Genomic DNA, 14,830 nt, shown 5'->3' with positions numbered 1-14,830 from the left:
CACACACACACACACACACACACACACACACACACACACACTAAAACAAGCCTTTAAAAAAGTTCATGAACCAAAGCTTGTTTGCATAAAGCCAACGGAAACCTTGCCTAATTCATGAACAGCTTGAGGAATGCGGGTCCACCTTGACCTTTCAGGCTCCCATTTGATTTTAATCAGACAAACTTAAATATGATGACAATGCTAACTATAGAAAGAAGAACCATCGTGGTAATGAATAATTAACAGATTTGATGGTAACACTTAGTAGTTTGTTACCTTGAGAAAGTTAAGAGACTCATTGACAGCCACGAGTAGCAATTGTAAAATTTCCTTAGTTAAATGTCTTTATTAGTAGTTTCTCCTTTTTGTTTGCTTAAAATAATGAAATGAAACTAACCATGTTTCCTTTTCCATTTTTTTTTTCAGAAAAAACCACTGTCTGCCATAATAAAGGAAGTCTGCGATGGGTAAGTATAGCTTGGAGCTTGGCTGAGGCTCTCTAGTCTGTACATAAAAGGCATATAAAATACTTGCAGTAGAGTGGTGAACATTATTCATAGTACTATAAATAATGCTAACCATACATATGTTCCTAACTCACTGCTTAGTCTGCCCAGAGTCATTCACAGTTCCTGTGTGCAAGTGACACCCTATTCTGCCAGTCCTAGTCCTTCTTCCTCCAGGAGCAGAGAGTCCTGCACTGTAGGCTAGCTTTCCTCTATTTTATGAAGCTGTGTTCCTTTTGGCCTTTCCAGCAGAGAGCAATCTCAAGGTTCCTGGGGTTAAGCACACACTCCATTCAAAGAAACTGAGAGGATTTCTAGGCCAGAGAAGATGTGGAGCCTCATAAGCCGTGAGGCTTGCCCACTTTTCTGCCTGAGCTGACAATGTAAGGGGAAACCCTATCTCAAAGTTACATCAGATGGTTGAGCAGCACAGCAGAACTGGGACTCTGTTATTCTTGATAAATTGCATAAAACCTGGAATACTTAATTGGAGTGCTCCAATCCGTGCCAGGTATACCAAATGAGAGTTTAGAATTCGGAGACAATTGACAAATGTTAAATGTAAAATGTAAATTTTATGTCCTTTATTTTATTCTCTTTGATTCAGTCTTTTAAAAGAGGAAAGAACGTTGCATTTAAAGTTATAACTGCCCCACCTCTGGTGTCAAGAGATGAAGTGTTAAAAGCAGGACCCAGCCCAGTTAGTCTACCTGTGAGGTGGCAGGTTCCATCTGGGTGGAGAGGGTGGGCTAATGCCTTGTTGTCTTGGAAACTGCCTTGCAACAAGTACTGTACTGGGCCAAATCTAATCCTAGACTTAATTCATCTTAACTCTATAAAACTATTAAAACAGAAATGACCACTTTCATGTTTCTGATTATTTATTCTTATGTTTTAAAGGTGGTCTCTTGCCAACCATGAATATTTTGCTCTGCAGCATGCTGATAGTTCAAACTTCTACATCACAGAAAAGGTAGGCCATAACCCGGGGCACTTACACTGAAGGGAAGTAAATCATGGCTACTTCTTCTGTTTAGGGCCAGTCAAATTTTTGTGTCCTTACCTTATGTGATAATAAGGTCTATTCAGTAAACCTGCTAATTTAGTATCAAAAAATACTGGTAATAGCACATTCAAGAGTGAAGTTTATTAATCCCAGCACTTGGGAAGCAGAGGTAGGTGGATCTCTGTGAATTTGAGTCATGCCTGGTCCACATAAGAGTTCAAGGATAGACAGGATTATGTAGAGACTCTATCTCAAGGGGAAAAAAAGAATGAAGTCCAAGTAGGTTTCTGAGCCTTGTGTAACCAACTGCATTTGCTTTCTTTACATTTTAAACACATACCGAGAGAGAGAGAGAGAGAGAGAGAGAGAGAGAGAGAGAGAGAGAGAGAGAGAGAGAGATATTAGAGAGTTTAGAGAGATTATTTATTTGCGTGTGAGGGTATGGCGGTTAGAGGACAACTTTCAGGAACTGGTTTTCTCTACCATATGGGTTGTAGGAGCCATGCTCAACGTGTCAGGCTTGGTGACAAGTGTCTTCATCTGCTGAGCCATCCTGCCTCTACAGCAAATATTTTATTTTTTACTTCTCTTTTGTTGGAGTTTTGTTTTTCTCTCTATTAGTTTGTTTTTATTGAATGTACTTACCACAATGACAAGAAATACTGTGAGATGTGACATCATCTGGATATTAACTCTCTTCCACGGCTCTTAGGAACCTGCTTTCTTACTGGGTCATTTTTACACTGTTTAATAAGTTTGGGGGGGGGATATAGCGATATGTGAAGACTTTGCATGATTCTGAAAGAAAGAAAAAAATATGTTCAAGCTCTCTGATAGGGAAAGGAAAATTAGCATTTACTGATCTCCTGTTGTGTGCCAGAAGCTGGGTCAAGGGAATTACCTGTGTTTGCTGGTCTTTTTCAAGACTAAACTCCAATATGATCGTAGTGAATTTGGCTTGCAAGTGAAAATTGAGTCACTGAAGTCACATTGCTAGACCACCATCTAGACACTAGAGTTAAGAAGGAGCTTTAGATCTTTGTGCTTCTAGGATTTCATCTTTGGAAGTTTCTGAAATACTATAGTGTCCCACTGAACTCTTGAGAGAACTTACTGCAATGTAAAGGTGCCAAGTGTCTTCATTGATGTGGGGCTGGTGGGGAAGGAGGTAAGAAACCCCTTGTGTGGGGCTGGTGAGGAAGGAGGGAAGAAACAGGTAAGGCCCACCATCAGTGGTTCCTTGGCTGATGCTGGAACCAGTGAATACATGATGCTCTCAAGATGGAGAAGTGAGTGACCTCAGGCTCTGAAATAAGGTAGACTGCATTTGTCCCAATCAGCAATTTCCAGGATGACCTTAGGAATGTCATCATGAGTCAGATGGAGGTGGGAGGTGGAGATGGGGCTATGCCTTGCTTGTGTCTCAGCCACTGTCCCTGCAGACAGTGGCTGTCTGTGGGTAGGAACCCTGTACTTAGATGCCTGGAACTGCCTTCAAAAATTGCCTTCTTCTTCCCAGAAGGGACAATAGGACTTTTAAGAGTGAGCAAATCTTTCTTTCATACTCCTGGCTGCAGATATCGAGGAAGCATGGACTAGATTTTCTGGCAGACGCTGATTGGCTTTTAGTATATTCTTGGTTCCTTTAACTTAGTCCATAAATACTTAAATTCCATTTGATTATTTTCTTAATATTTTTGTTTTTTTGTGGCACCTATATAATTTGCATGCTATTCTTCGTGAGCTAAGGAAAGTATAAATAAATAAAAGTTGAATGGTGGCAGTTATGTTTTATCACTGTGGTTTCATTCATCAGCCATGGGCAGTGAAATTAATTCAAATGGTTGCAAAGCCTTTAACATAAGGATACAACAGAGTAGCTCAGAGTGAATCTCCTGTGGTTTTTGTGGAATATTTTTCTTATATACGCACATATTAAACATATAGATTGAACTGATTCTGCAACCTGTGATAAGTAAGCCACTGTGTCACTGAGGCCCTGCCTTTGAGTAATGTATACTGACTTGTGTCTCCCAGTGGCTGACATATCCCTTGTCATCATTGGTTAAAGGCCTTAATTCATTGTTCATTGGCGGCTAAGAAAGACTCAAAGCTTAATCATCTCAGGGAGATGGGTGGGGTGTGTGTGGATAAGGAGGGATACTGGAGAGACGAATGCACTCGAGTGCGAGTGCACACACACACACACACACACACACACACACATAGAAAGAGATAGAGATAGAGAGACAGAGACAGGGAGAGACAGAGAGAGACAGAGAGATAGAGAGACAGAGACAGACAGGGATAGACAGAGACAGATAGAGACAGACAGAGACAGAGAAACAGAGACAGAGAGACAGAGAACTTTTCACAAGGCAGGTTTTCAAATCTTAGTGTCAGAGACTACATAGATCAGGTGAGATTTGCATCTGGAAATTTCCATTTAAGGAAATTTTTTGGGAATGTTTCTGGGAGTGTCTGGGAATGCAGTTATAGTATAGCCAGGAATTTCTTAAAGAAGAAAGAGCCTTGGTACTTCAGAGACAGACAGGCCTCCTTTCTAAAGAGCCAGACCTGTATCCATGGGACATGATGCACTCTAACCCAAAGTAGTTACAAAGTTGGTTTGAGGAACATATGTACTTTTATTTCTTAGAATGATATTTATATCATCAGAAGAGATTTAATAGCATTTTTTGCGTTAAAAGTCTTATACACCCAGAAAATTCAAACTGCTAAGAGTAGGGGTACTTTCATTATTTTTTGAGGCACTGTTATCAGTTTTGGAGGGGAATCTCGTTTGCCTAAGACATTCTTCCTGTTGGGATTATAAGGGACTGCCCTTGTCTATCTGCTGTCAGTTCTTCAGCATGCAGTCACACAGATCAGCCTTTTACTAGGAGTTTAGAGAGTGAGAATACTCTTCCTCCCAGTCGTAGTCCTGTGTTTGTAAATAATGTGTCACCACCCTTCTGGTCCAGCTGGGTGTGCCTGTGCAAGGCACAGAGTTAGACATGCAATGTAGGAGACCACAGTGCATCTTGAACCTTTTCGGGTCAAATCTGGGCTACCCTCTGTCTGCATCAAATTTCTTGTAAATGAGTTCTCTCCAAAAATAGAGACCCTTTTCCGTTCTTAAAATAGAATAGTTAACATTCTCCTGATACTTACAACCCAGTGAATTGTTAGGTAATATCCGCATCACCATGGTAACCAATGACTAATTTTTGAAGCTGTACATGACATTAGTTTCTGACTTTCACTTACTATGAGATGGTTTTCCTCTCCTTGACAAGAATTACCTGTAATTTAAAAGGGAAATATTGTGTAGCCCTGGCCCAATATGAGAATACAGGAGGCCACTGAGGGATGCTTGAGTTTCTCCCAGTGATCTTCAGGAAGGAACCCCTCCTCTACCTACTTTCCTCATGTTAGCTGAACCCATTTTCTAAAACAGTTCTCCTTTGTTTATTGGGCCATTATCATGGGTTTCACTGTAGTTGGTTAAGGACCGTTTTGTAGAAGTGTAGTTTGAAAAGTTGTAGAGAATAGTAAGATGCATCTATTTGCATGTTCAAACTCTGGCTCAGAAACAGGAATTTCAGGATAGATGAGTGGTGTGCACACACACACATGCATGTATGTGTGACCATGCCCTTGTGATTGTTTCACTGACATTTCTCCTTTGAGTAGGAATGGTAGTGAGACAGGGCTCATGATTTCAGTGATCACTGATCACTGTCGTTGTCACCTACTGAGTTAGGCATCTTCATTTTCATAGGGGAAGTGAGGCCAAGGGAAGTTACCATACAGTTTGTGTAGCCCCACACACCAGAAGTGATCAAGCCCAGACTGGCCTTGGTAGGCCTGCTTCCAGAGCTGTGGGAATGCCTCTCCTGCTATCTGTGCTCCTGAGTTGATGATAGCCTGTCTTTGCTGATGTGGTGATCCTGATTCCGATTGCCTCAGGAGTCACAGGACAACAGGACCATCGTTAGCAGTGTCAGTATATGACTTTCTTGTACTGATGCACTAGGGGGAATTTACAGCAGGTGTAACCTCCATTAACTCTCTAGAGAGTTACAAAACTTTTTCTCTGCCTTTGCTATAGATTATCTGACCATGTGGGATAAGTACTGTGATTGTACTATTGGCATTTTTTTTCTTTTTAAGGGAAATGAAAAAATTGCCATGCTTTTTAAAATAAGCATGCAGAAAGAAATGGGCCCTTCCAAACTGTAGACACTGGAGGAAGCGTTATGAGTGATATGCTTTCATGAACTGAGGCCATATTTGCAGAATGGTATTTGCCCCCTCTCTGCTAAGACCAGCTCAAGTATATATGAAGTAGAGAGATCCATTCACATACATTTAATAAATCCTTTATCTTATGATCACAGATGTGATGAGCTTCATGCAGGTGCTCTGCAAAGCTTTCCCTGGAGCCTCGGGGAGGAAATAGGGATATTTGTTTTAGCCTGTGTTTTCCTATCTCCCTTGTTCTAAGTGCTCTGGTTTCTCTGTGCATGTTCTAGATTCCTAACAGCTCTGTGTGGCCTCTGGGACAGGACATCCTGTCCTGTGAGATTTCAGTGTAGTTTCCATTGTCACGGCTCGGTCATAAGTCATCAGAATAAAACCGGTATCCAGCAAACACCAACACTCTGTGATAAGCAGAGAGGACCAAAGCTTCCGATCCTCATTTCCATCTCAGATTTTTTTTTTCTGTGTTTCACCCTTGTCCAAGGCCAGTCAGCCCCTCCCTCTGTCTGTAACCACCAAGTACTGCTCTCTGTGACTGATAGGTCAACAACCTTCTCAAAGACACAGCTTTGAACTTGAGCATACAGAAGCCCAGAGAGGTTATAAAATTTCTGACATCGGGAGCTTTTTCTTTAAGAATCAGATAAAGAGTAATTGTGGTTCCTCAGCAAATTTTGTACCTCAGTAAGGTATGAACAGAATGTGTTCACTCCTGCAGAGTCGGGTAGCTCCTCTAGGCCTAAGTTTTAGTAAGCATGTGTGAGTGGGAACAAAGATCTTGGACCCTACTTTTCCCTGATACTTAACCCTTGCAGGTTTTCTGATTCCAGGCATTTCTCTCCTTGGCCTCTTCTTTCCTTCTGACACTCCATGCAGGTGTCTCTTCTGTAAAGCATATGCTGCAGAATTCTTTGCTTGCCTTGTGACCAAACAGGACATTTGTTAACATTGCTTTATAGAGGCCATGTTAGCTACTTGACTACCTATTCCCAGACTTTGTCAAGCACAGGACTCTGGTAGACATGGGAAGTTCTCCAGGCACTGTGCTAAGTTTGTGTACAGTTCCACAGTTCTAGTTTTCCCGATTCTCACAGACAGACACTCAACCCAGTCACTTGATTACAACAGCAGTAAGTGTCACAGAGGAAAAATGTGCCTGATCTTAATGAAGTCCTTAACAAGTGATATTTAGGTGGACATCTAAAGAAAACAGAGGGTACTGGTATGGATAACAGTAACATGGCTGGCTCAGATTAGTAGCTGCTTGTCAACTCTCATGCCAAGGCCATGGTAAGAGTATTGCCCTGCATTTGAGGCCAGCCTGGTCTACAGAGTGAGATCCTGTCTGAGATAAAACAAGCCAAACCTAATCAAATAATAAAATCACACAAACAAAACAGACCCGGATTATTTACTTGCAAAGAACAGGCAGAAAGAGCCAAGGCTAAGGGGCTAAATATGACTGGATAATTTTGCATAAGCTACAACTTTTCAAGCCCTTTTAGGGTGTTGTGAGACTTTTTTTTTTTTTTTTGCTTCTTTCTAAAGCTATATGAAAGCTCTGAGGTAATTTGAAGCTGGACTTGACCACAAATGTTTGGGCAATTGTTACTCTGATTGGTTGTGTTGGAAGCACAACCCTTTTAGGGTGTTGTGAGACTTTTTTTTCTTCTTTCTAAAACTATATGAAAGCTCTGAGGTAATTTGAAGCTGGACTTGACCACAAATGTTTGGGCAATTGTTACTCTGATTGGTTGTGTTGGAAGCATAACTCAGTCAATGGTAGAAATTATGAAAAATAATTCATTGTGGATAGGAAAAGAATTCAGGGTTGGCTTGGAATACACATAGACTGACATAAATGCTGGTTTCTATTCTTGAATCCAAGGAGAAAATGGGATCAGATAGCAGAGTCGAAATATCTACTTTCATCAGGGTGTGTTGGTTCTTGCCTTTAATCTTAGCACTTAGGAGGCAGAGGCTGGTAGATCTCGGAGTGTGCCTAGTCTACAAGAGACCTCCAGAATATCGAGGGCTACAAAAGGAAGAAATATCTGCCTTCATAAAGTTTACTGTTCATCATCTTCTTGGCAACTTACTAATGGTTATAAAACCTTTGTACTTGAATAGAAATGACCGTTACCTATTTCAGATGGTCTTTTTCTAAGTCTATTTTTATAGCCAGATAAAATATCAGTATATATTTACACAACTAACACACCAACTTCAATGTATTCTTTAGAGTTTACTTCTTGTACAGGTGTTCCTAATATATATATATATATATATATATATATATATATATATATATATATAAACTTTTTTAACATATATTAGGAAAAATATATGCAATATTTTCCTGTAGATCAGAGTGCAGAATATAGGAAGGAAGAATTTTTTCTTATATTTGACAGTTCAGTGTATAATGGATTGAGCAAGATAAGATAAGAAAAAGTCTTTGTTCCCATGGGAGGTTTCAGTCTGGAGACAGATTAGTTGGTATCACCTGATGACTGAAAGTCCTGCGTTTGTAAAGATTATTGTGAATAAAATTTGAGTTAGGTAGGTGAACCACTTTAATCCTGTGTTTTATTAAAGCATTGTTGTGCGAAATGCAACACTTCTACTCTGTTTCTCTATTGTTGCTATGGAGCTAAAGTTCACACACCCTAAATATAACTTAGTGATTTTTCTTTTGCTGTGATAAAACACTATGGAGAAGAGAGCTTATAGAAGAAAGAATTTATTTGGGGATTACAATTTCAGAGAATGATTCCATGACCATCATGATAGGGGTATGGCAGCAAGTAGGCAGGCAATGCATTGGATCCATAGCTGAGAGCTTATATCTTATCCATAGACACAAGGGATAAAGGTAGGAAGAAGGAGAAATAAGGGAGGAGAGACAGAAAAACTCGGAGACTGAGAATATGTGCATGCTAACTGGGAATGGAATAGGCGTTTGAAACTTCAAAGCCCACCCTCAGTTACATGCTTCCTCCAAGAAGGCCACACCTCCTAATCCTTCACAAATAGTTCCACCAGCTGGGGAACAAGCATTCAAATGTATGAGCCTATGGGGGCCATTGTCATTCAGAGGACCACAGTAACTATGCCAGCACAGTGATTTTTCTGTCATGCTTTATTGTTTTCTTAGGGTAACAAAGCCATGATATTCTGTAGGATATTTCTGTCTTCTAAAACAGTAGTTTTCAGACTTAAAGACAGAACTAGTGATTTACTTCCTGAATCCCATAGTAAACACCCGGGCACTTCCAAGTAGTGCAGGTCTATACAGGATATTGCTACAACCTGGTGGGTGGAAGTGTATACTCTGCATCAGAGGATCAGAAGCAGTAAGAGACTCATCAGCTTATGTACACATGGAAGTTTCCAGAAAGGAAGACATTGACCTTGACTTGGATGTATTGCTGACTCCCTTCCCCCACTTCACATACTATTTTTTATTAAATAAAGGGAAGGCCTCAATACTCCCTGTGATACATTGCCAAACAACCATGAGAACATTTGGACATAACTGTTTGTTGGAGTCAGCCACTAGGAACGCAGATTGGAGCAGACTCAGGGAAGACAGTTGGAAACAGGTCCTCTTGTAAGTTGTTTGCAGCATGTGAACCATGAGCCAAGAATTAGTCTGTCATCCCTACCCCAACCCTACATTTTTAGGTTTTCAAATTGGAAATCCCAAAGATTGTTAGTATTAATACTTACTTTAGGGGCACATCTGATCTTTTTCCCAGTTCAGTAGTTGAAGATCAAAGGCAGGAGTTCAGTCAAGGGTGAAATGCTACTTACAGAGTGTGTCTGGTACTTGGTTCTGGGAAGATGATTGCAGTAGAATAGAACTACTACTGTTGGACCCTGTTTACCTTTTTTGAATCCATCAAACATGGCATATAAAAATTGAAACATATATACCATAAACAGACCACACATGTTACACACACACATGCACACATACCACACACATGCATGTACACACACCATACACACATACACACAGCACACATACATACATAACCTCACTCACACATCACAAACACATATCATATGCATGCACACATATCGGCACACTCACCACAAACCACACACATGGACACACACACACACACACACACAGCCTTGAGATTGTGCTGGCTTTATCCAGCCCTCGAGCTGGTTATGCCAATAGCCAACTAATGCCTCTGCTGTCAGGGACACTCCACTTACATTCTGTTATATTCTGGTACATTTGCTCTTAGTGACTCAACTAAGCTGGCAGTAGACATTCTGAAATCTCTAAAAACATTTTTTGGGTAGTTTTGGAACTTTGTAATTACAGTCTGAGAGCTGGATAGAAGCCCTCATTTTGAATTACTCAGTGTTTTTCCTTTAGCAGGGCCTTGGACGTGCATAAACTTCAAGATGAAGAGAAAAGACAGTCAAAGTTGAATCACATAAATGAGAGGGGGTGTGAGCCAGAGGGGCAGTGATGCTGTCAGCATTCCTCAGCTGGCAGTGGGGTCTATGACATGTTATTTAAGTTTACCACTGACTCGTGGCTATGGCCATAACAGGATGATTATAGAGATGGATGTCTTGTTTGCCTGGGCTCTGGGGCTTGTGCTTGGTAAGATATAGCTGCTTCTAGAATTACAGGGAAAGATAAATGCCAGAGGTCATCATGATTCCATGTTCTGCAGTTCAGCTACCAAACCAGTGAACAGATTGACTCAGTTTCTGAAACATTTAACTGTGTAGTGTTCAGCTGCAGAAAGGACACATTCACTTTCTCCAAAGACAGAGTTCCTCCCTGATTTCTTTTAAGGACAGTTTTTCCCCAGCTTACTGCAGATGACCCTAGAGACAGCAGCCCACCCTTTGCCAACACAGATAGGCAAAAGTGAGACACAGAAATTCATTATCGAACCTATCAGTTCCAAGCCTGGGCCTGTGTCTCTTATCATATGTTCCAAAGCCAAGGTCTTGAAAAGCTTCTAAGTACAACCCTGCTCCTGTGTTTATACATCAGAGAGATTTATTTTTAAATCAGTATTAGTTTTCTTCCTCAGTTAAATGATGGAAGTCCAGTGTGTTTTCATCTGTATTTGTGAATAATTGTGTGTGTGTGTGTGTGTGTGTGTGTAAAGAAAAAAATCATGCAACATTAGATACTTTGGTGCTTTTTTTGATTGTTGGTTGTTTTTGTGTATTATTTCTACTTTGCTTTATATTTTTAAAGCATTTGCTAAACCTGTCTAAACAATTGTATGATTACTAATGGTTGTGTTTGACAGTTGGGCAACCGTTTCATTAGTCTCTGCTCTCTGATCAAAACCGAAGCTAGAGGCCGTCAGCCTGTTTTATCCAAGTAGAGATGGGTGTGGACAAGAGCTTGAGGGAAAAGAGGAAAGGAAGAAGGGTAGAGTTGTGTCAGGAGACTGGGGAGAGCAGAGAAAGGAGATTTTCTTTTCTGTCCCATGGTAAGGAGCATGCCTGCAGTATCATAGAAGTGGCATATAGGCCACTAGGTTGCTATTCTTTCTACCATGGTCAGTTAAGATAATACATATTGTATAATGGTCTTCACCCCCCGCCCCCTGATTTCAATTGTTCTAGTTATCTATTGCTCCCTCCAAAAACCACTTCACTGTTAGTAACTTAAAATAAAACTCACTCTTGGTGGCTGTGATTGTTTTCACTGAAGTTTCTGGTCAGGAATTTGGATGTGACAAAGCAGAGCAAGTGGCTTTTCATTACTTGGTGCCTGGGCCACAGCTTAGAAGACATGTGCTGGAGTCATTTAGAAGTGTCTTTACTTGTAGGCTATGGTGACTCAAAAGACCCCATCTCAAAACGCATTCTTCTGGCTTCTTTGGATACCAGGCATATGTATGACATACAGATATCACTATAGTTAAGATACCCATACAGCGATACATACATGTATGCATATATCTATACATGCATACATACATACATGAATGCCTTCTTCTGGACTCAGAGTGCATGATAAACCTAGGTTTCTTCTCCCTACTACCTGTACATTCCTATATGGCCCAGACATCCTCTTAGCATGGCAACCACAGCGTTCTCTTGTGCAGCTATGTAGGATGGAGACTGTTTGCAGAGAGAGAGGCATCAACTATGGACCTTCTTGTGGCATAACTTCAGAGATCTTGTTGGTTACTGCAATGTGCTTTGGTGATCTGAGCACTCCTGATTTGCCCAGATTCAAGGGTCAAGGTCTAGAATATTCTTGCCCATAGATTGAGTAACAAAGAACTTTGAGGGTTTTATGATAAAATGTCCTAGCATCCTTGACATCTCTATCAGGGAAAAATTAGGAGGGAGGCATCCTCTTTCCAGAGTATAAACTGGCTTCTACCTTTGCTAGATTTCATTTAAGTAGCAAAAGAAGAATAAAGAAAAAATAGAAGAAAATGTATGTCTTGAATATAGAGGGTAGTTGTGAACCACATATCCAAATATATGAAGGGCACACAAGAAAAAAGTCCTTGGGGCTGAAAAAGTGACTCAGTGGTGAAGAGCACTTGATGCTTTTGCAGCAGACCTAGGTTTGATTCCTAGCACCCACATGATGGTTTACAACTATTTGTAATTCCAATTCTAATGAATCTGATGCTTTTTTTCTGGCCTCCTTAGACACCAGGCATACATGTGATACACAGACATAAATATATGCAAAACACCCACACAGATATACATACATACATACATACATACATACATACATACATACATACATATATGGATGCCTTCTTCTGCCCTCTTTGGGCACCAGGCATAAGTGTTGAATACAACGTACATGCAGGCAAAACACTCATGTGAATATAAATGAATATATTTGAAAAGGTTAAAAGCACAGGGAAGATGCTCTCTGCTCTTTCTTAATTGGGGAGGAGGAAATAGCCATGACACATGTTCTCAGAATCGTGTATTGGGCCCTTTGATTTGAGTCCAGATTTGGGGGAAGTTACCTTAGGTTCTTACCTCTCTGTCTTGGTTTCAGTAACTGCTTTTCACGGTGACACTTGGTGCTCTGACTTAGCAGAGGAGCTATGGAGGCCTTGGGACAGTTATGAACCTCTCCAGTCCCTGAATGTGACAGAAGTTAGGGTAACCTTGGTTATCAAGTACAATAAAACACACCTTGTACTTTTATGGAAATGGGCAGGGAAGAGGCAATAAAAGTGAACTTTAAAAGTTAATTTCTTTGTGCTGGATTTTGTGGAATTAGGAAGCAGAAACAGGTAGCTCTCTGTGAGTTCAAGATAGCCTAGACTACACAGATGTTCCAGGCTAGCCAGGATCACACAGAAAGATCCTGTGTGTGTGATTTGTGTGTGTGTATGAGGGGGTGTGCACCATACCACAGTGATTGTGTAGAGGTTAGTGACAGATGGGCAAAAGAGTCCTGCCCTTCGACCATGTAGGTCTAAGGTATCAAACTTAAGTCTTTAGGATTCTGGACAGCTCCAGAAAACCTGTCTATCCATCACACTTGCCTCACTTCCTTCCTTCCTTGGTCCTTAGACAACCTCTTTTGCAACTTCAAAGCACAGCAGTTATATTCGTATTTTTTGATACTAAACAAAAATCCCACACTACACTAATTTTAAAAAAAACCCTCATAAAACTTTTTTTTTTTTTTAGGATCTTCAGCTCCTAAGCAAACAAATATGAAATCGCACTATATTTCTGAAACATATATGTAGAGAAGAAATTTCAAATCCTACTTATTAAATTATTAGGATAAAACTGGCATTTGGCACATAAACTGAATTATTTGCCATAAAGAGTATATTTGTATTTGTACATCTTCCTAGGTTGCATTTTAGTGTTATATATAGTAGGTATTTTAACATACTAGTTAGTATACAGAGTCTATTTCATTGTGGAATGAAGATTAAATGAAGTGATGTCAGCAGGATATCTAGTGTGTTAGCCTGTAGTCTTCCCACAGTGAGCCATGTTTTTTATTTGTCAACGTTGGCAAAAGCTGACCAATATCTAATTCAATTCTGTTGATTTTTTTATATTTGTACTTTTGAGCTGTACCACTCATTTTGTTCATTCTCTCTCCCTTTAAAAGATGATGCTGAAGTATTTGGTGTTTTAGCAATTCCTTATACAGGTAGAAGTTGAATACTAACTCCCTAGAAATTGTGTCATCTGGTCATCTGTAGCATCTGTTAACTGGCAAACCCTTAGGTGCCAAGCACATTTTAGGATTTAGAAGTCATAGAACTTTGGGGATTTCACACAGGAACACAGTGTCTTCAAACTGAAGCGGGGCCCTTGGTATTTCTAAACAGTTGAAGAAGCAAAGAATTTATTAATAGGATCTTCCAAGATATATTGCTTTGAATTGTTTAAGCACAAGTAAAATGAACAACTAAAACTCCACCAACAGACAGCCTAAATGTGAATGATAAACAGTGGTTCTGTGAAGGCAGGTGTTCTTATGATCAATGACCTGATCACACTGATTTCAGATACTTCAGTAGGATGCATTTCGTTTCCTTTTCCCTGGTGTATGCATTTATATTTTCTACAAATGTGTACTTGATTGGGAAGATTGCTTTCATTTTAAGAAAAACATTTAATTCTCTCAAAAGAATTAGCCTAATCTAGTTGCCTGTGGTTCCAGATACCCTTCGCTACTGGGAGGTAGATGCTGGAGTGTGTGGGCTTGAGGTCATGTCAGATGTCCAATAAAGATAAAAACCTAGTTGCTCTACTTTCTGTAAGTTTTTTTTTTTAAATCAAGTTTCCTGTATGGTTTTAAAGAACAAGAGATGTGATTGGACGTTAACTATGCACAATTGAAAAAAAGAAGATTCTGATCAAAAAATGGCCATGGTGTCCTACCTTGTACTCTCAGCTGTGAGGAGACTGAGGTAAACTGGAGAGTTCAAGCCCAGTCTTTACTATATATATAGTGAGACTCTGAAAAGAGTGAGAGAAGGGGATGGGTAGAGAGGGGGAGAAAAGGACCCAGGTAAGTGGCTATGCATGGTTACTATAA

At 40.1% G+C, this 14,830-nt stretch overlaps 1 protein-coding gene across 1 annotated transcript in view; it reads left to right on the top strand.

Annotated features, from left to right (window-relative positions):
* Elmo1 (engulfment and cell motility 1) overlaps positions 1-14,830 on the top strand; it is a 503,321-nt gene that overhangs the window by 119,591 nt on the left and 368,900 nt on the right. Inside the window, exons 3-4 of the mRNA XM_028789271.1 lie at positions 427-467; positions 1,407-1,479. Coding sequence (XP_028645104.1) covers positions 427-467; positions 1,407-1,479 — 114 coding nt within the window. The remainder of the gene's footprint in view (positions 1-426; positions 468-1,406; positions 1,480-14,830) is intronic.

This window comes from Grammomys surdaster, unplaced genomic scaffold (genome assembly GCF_004785775.1).
Source record: "Grammomys surdaster isolate TR1022 unplaced genomic scaffold, NIH_TR_1.0 125807, whole genome shotgun sequence".
In the NCBI taxonomy this organism is placed as follows: Eukaryota; Metazoa; Chordata; class Mammalia; order Rodentia; family Muridae; genus Grammomys; species Grammomys surdaster.
This window is presented reverse-complemented; position numbering and strand designations above follow the sequence as displayed.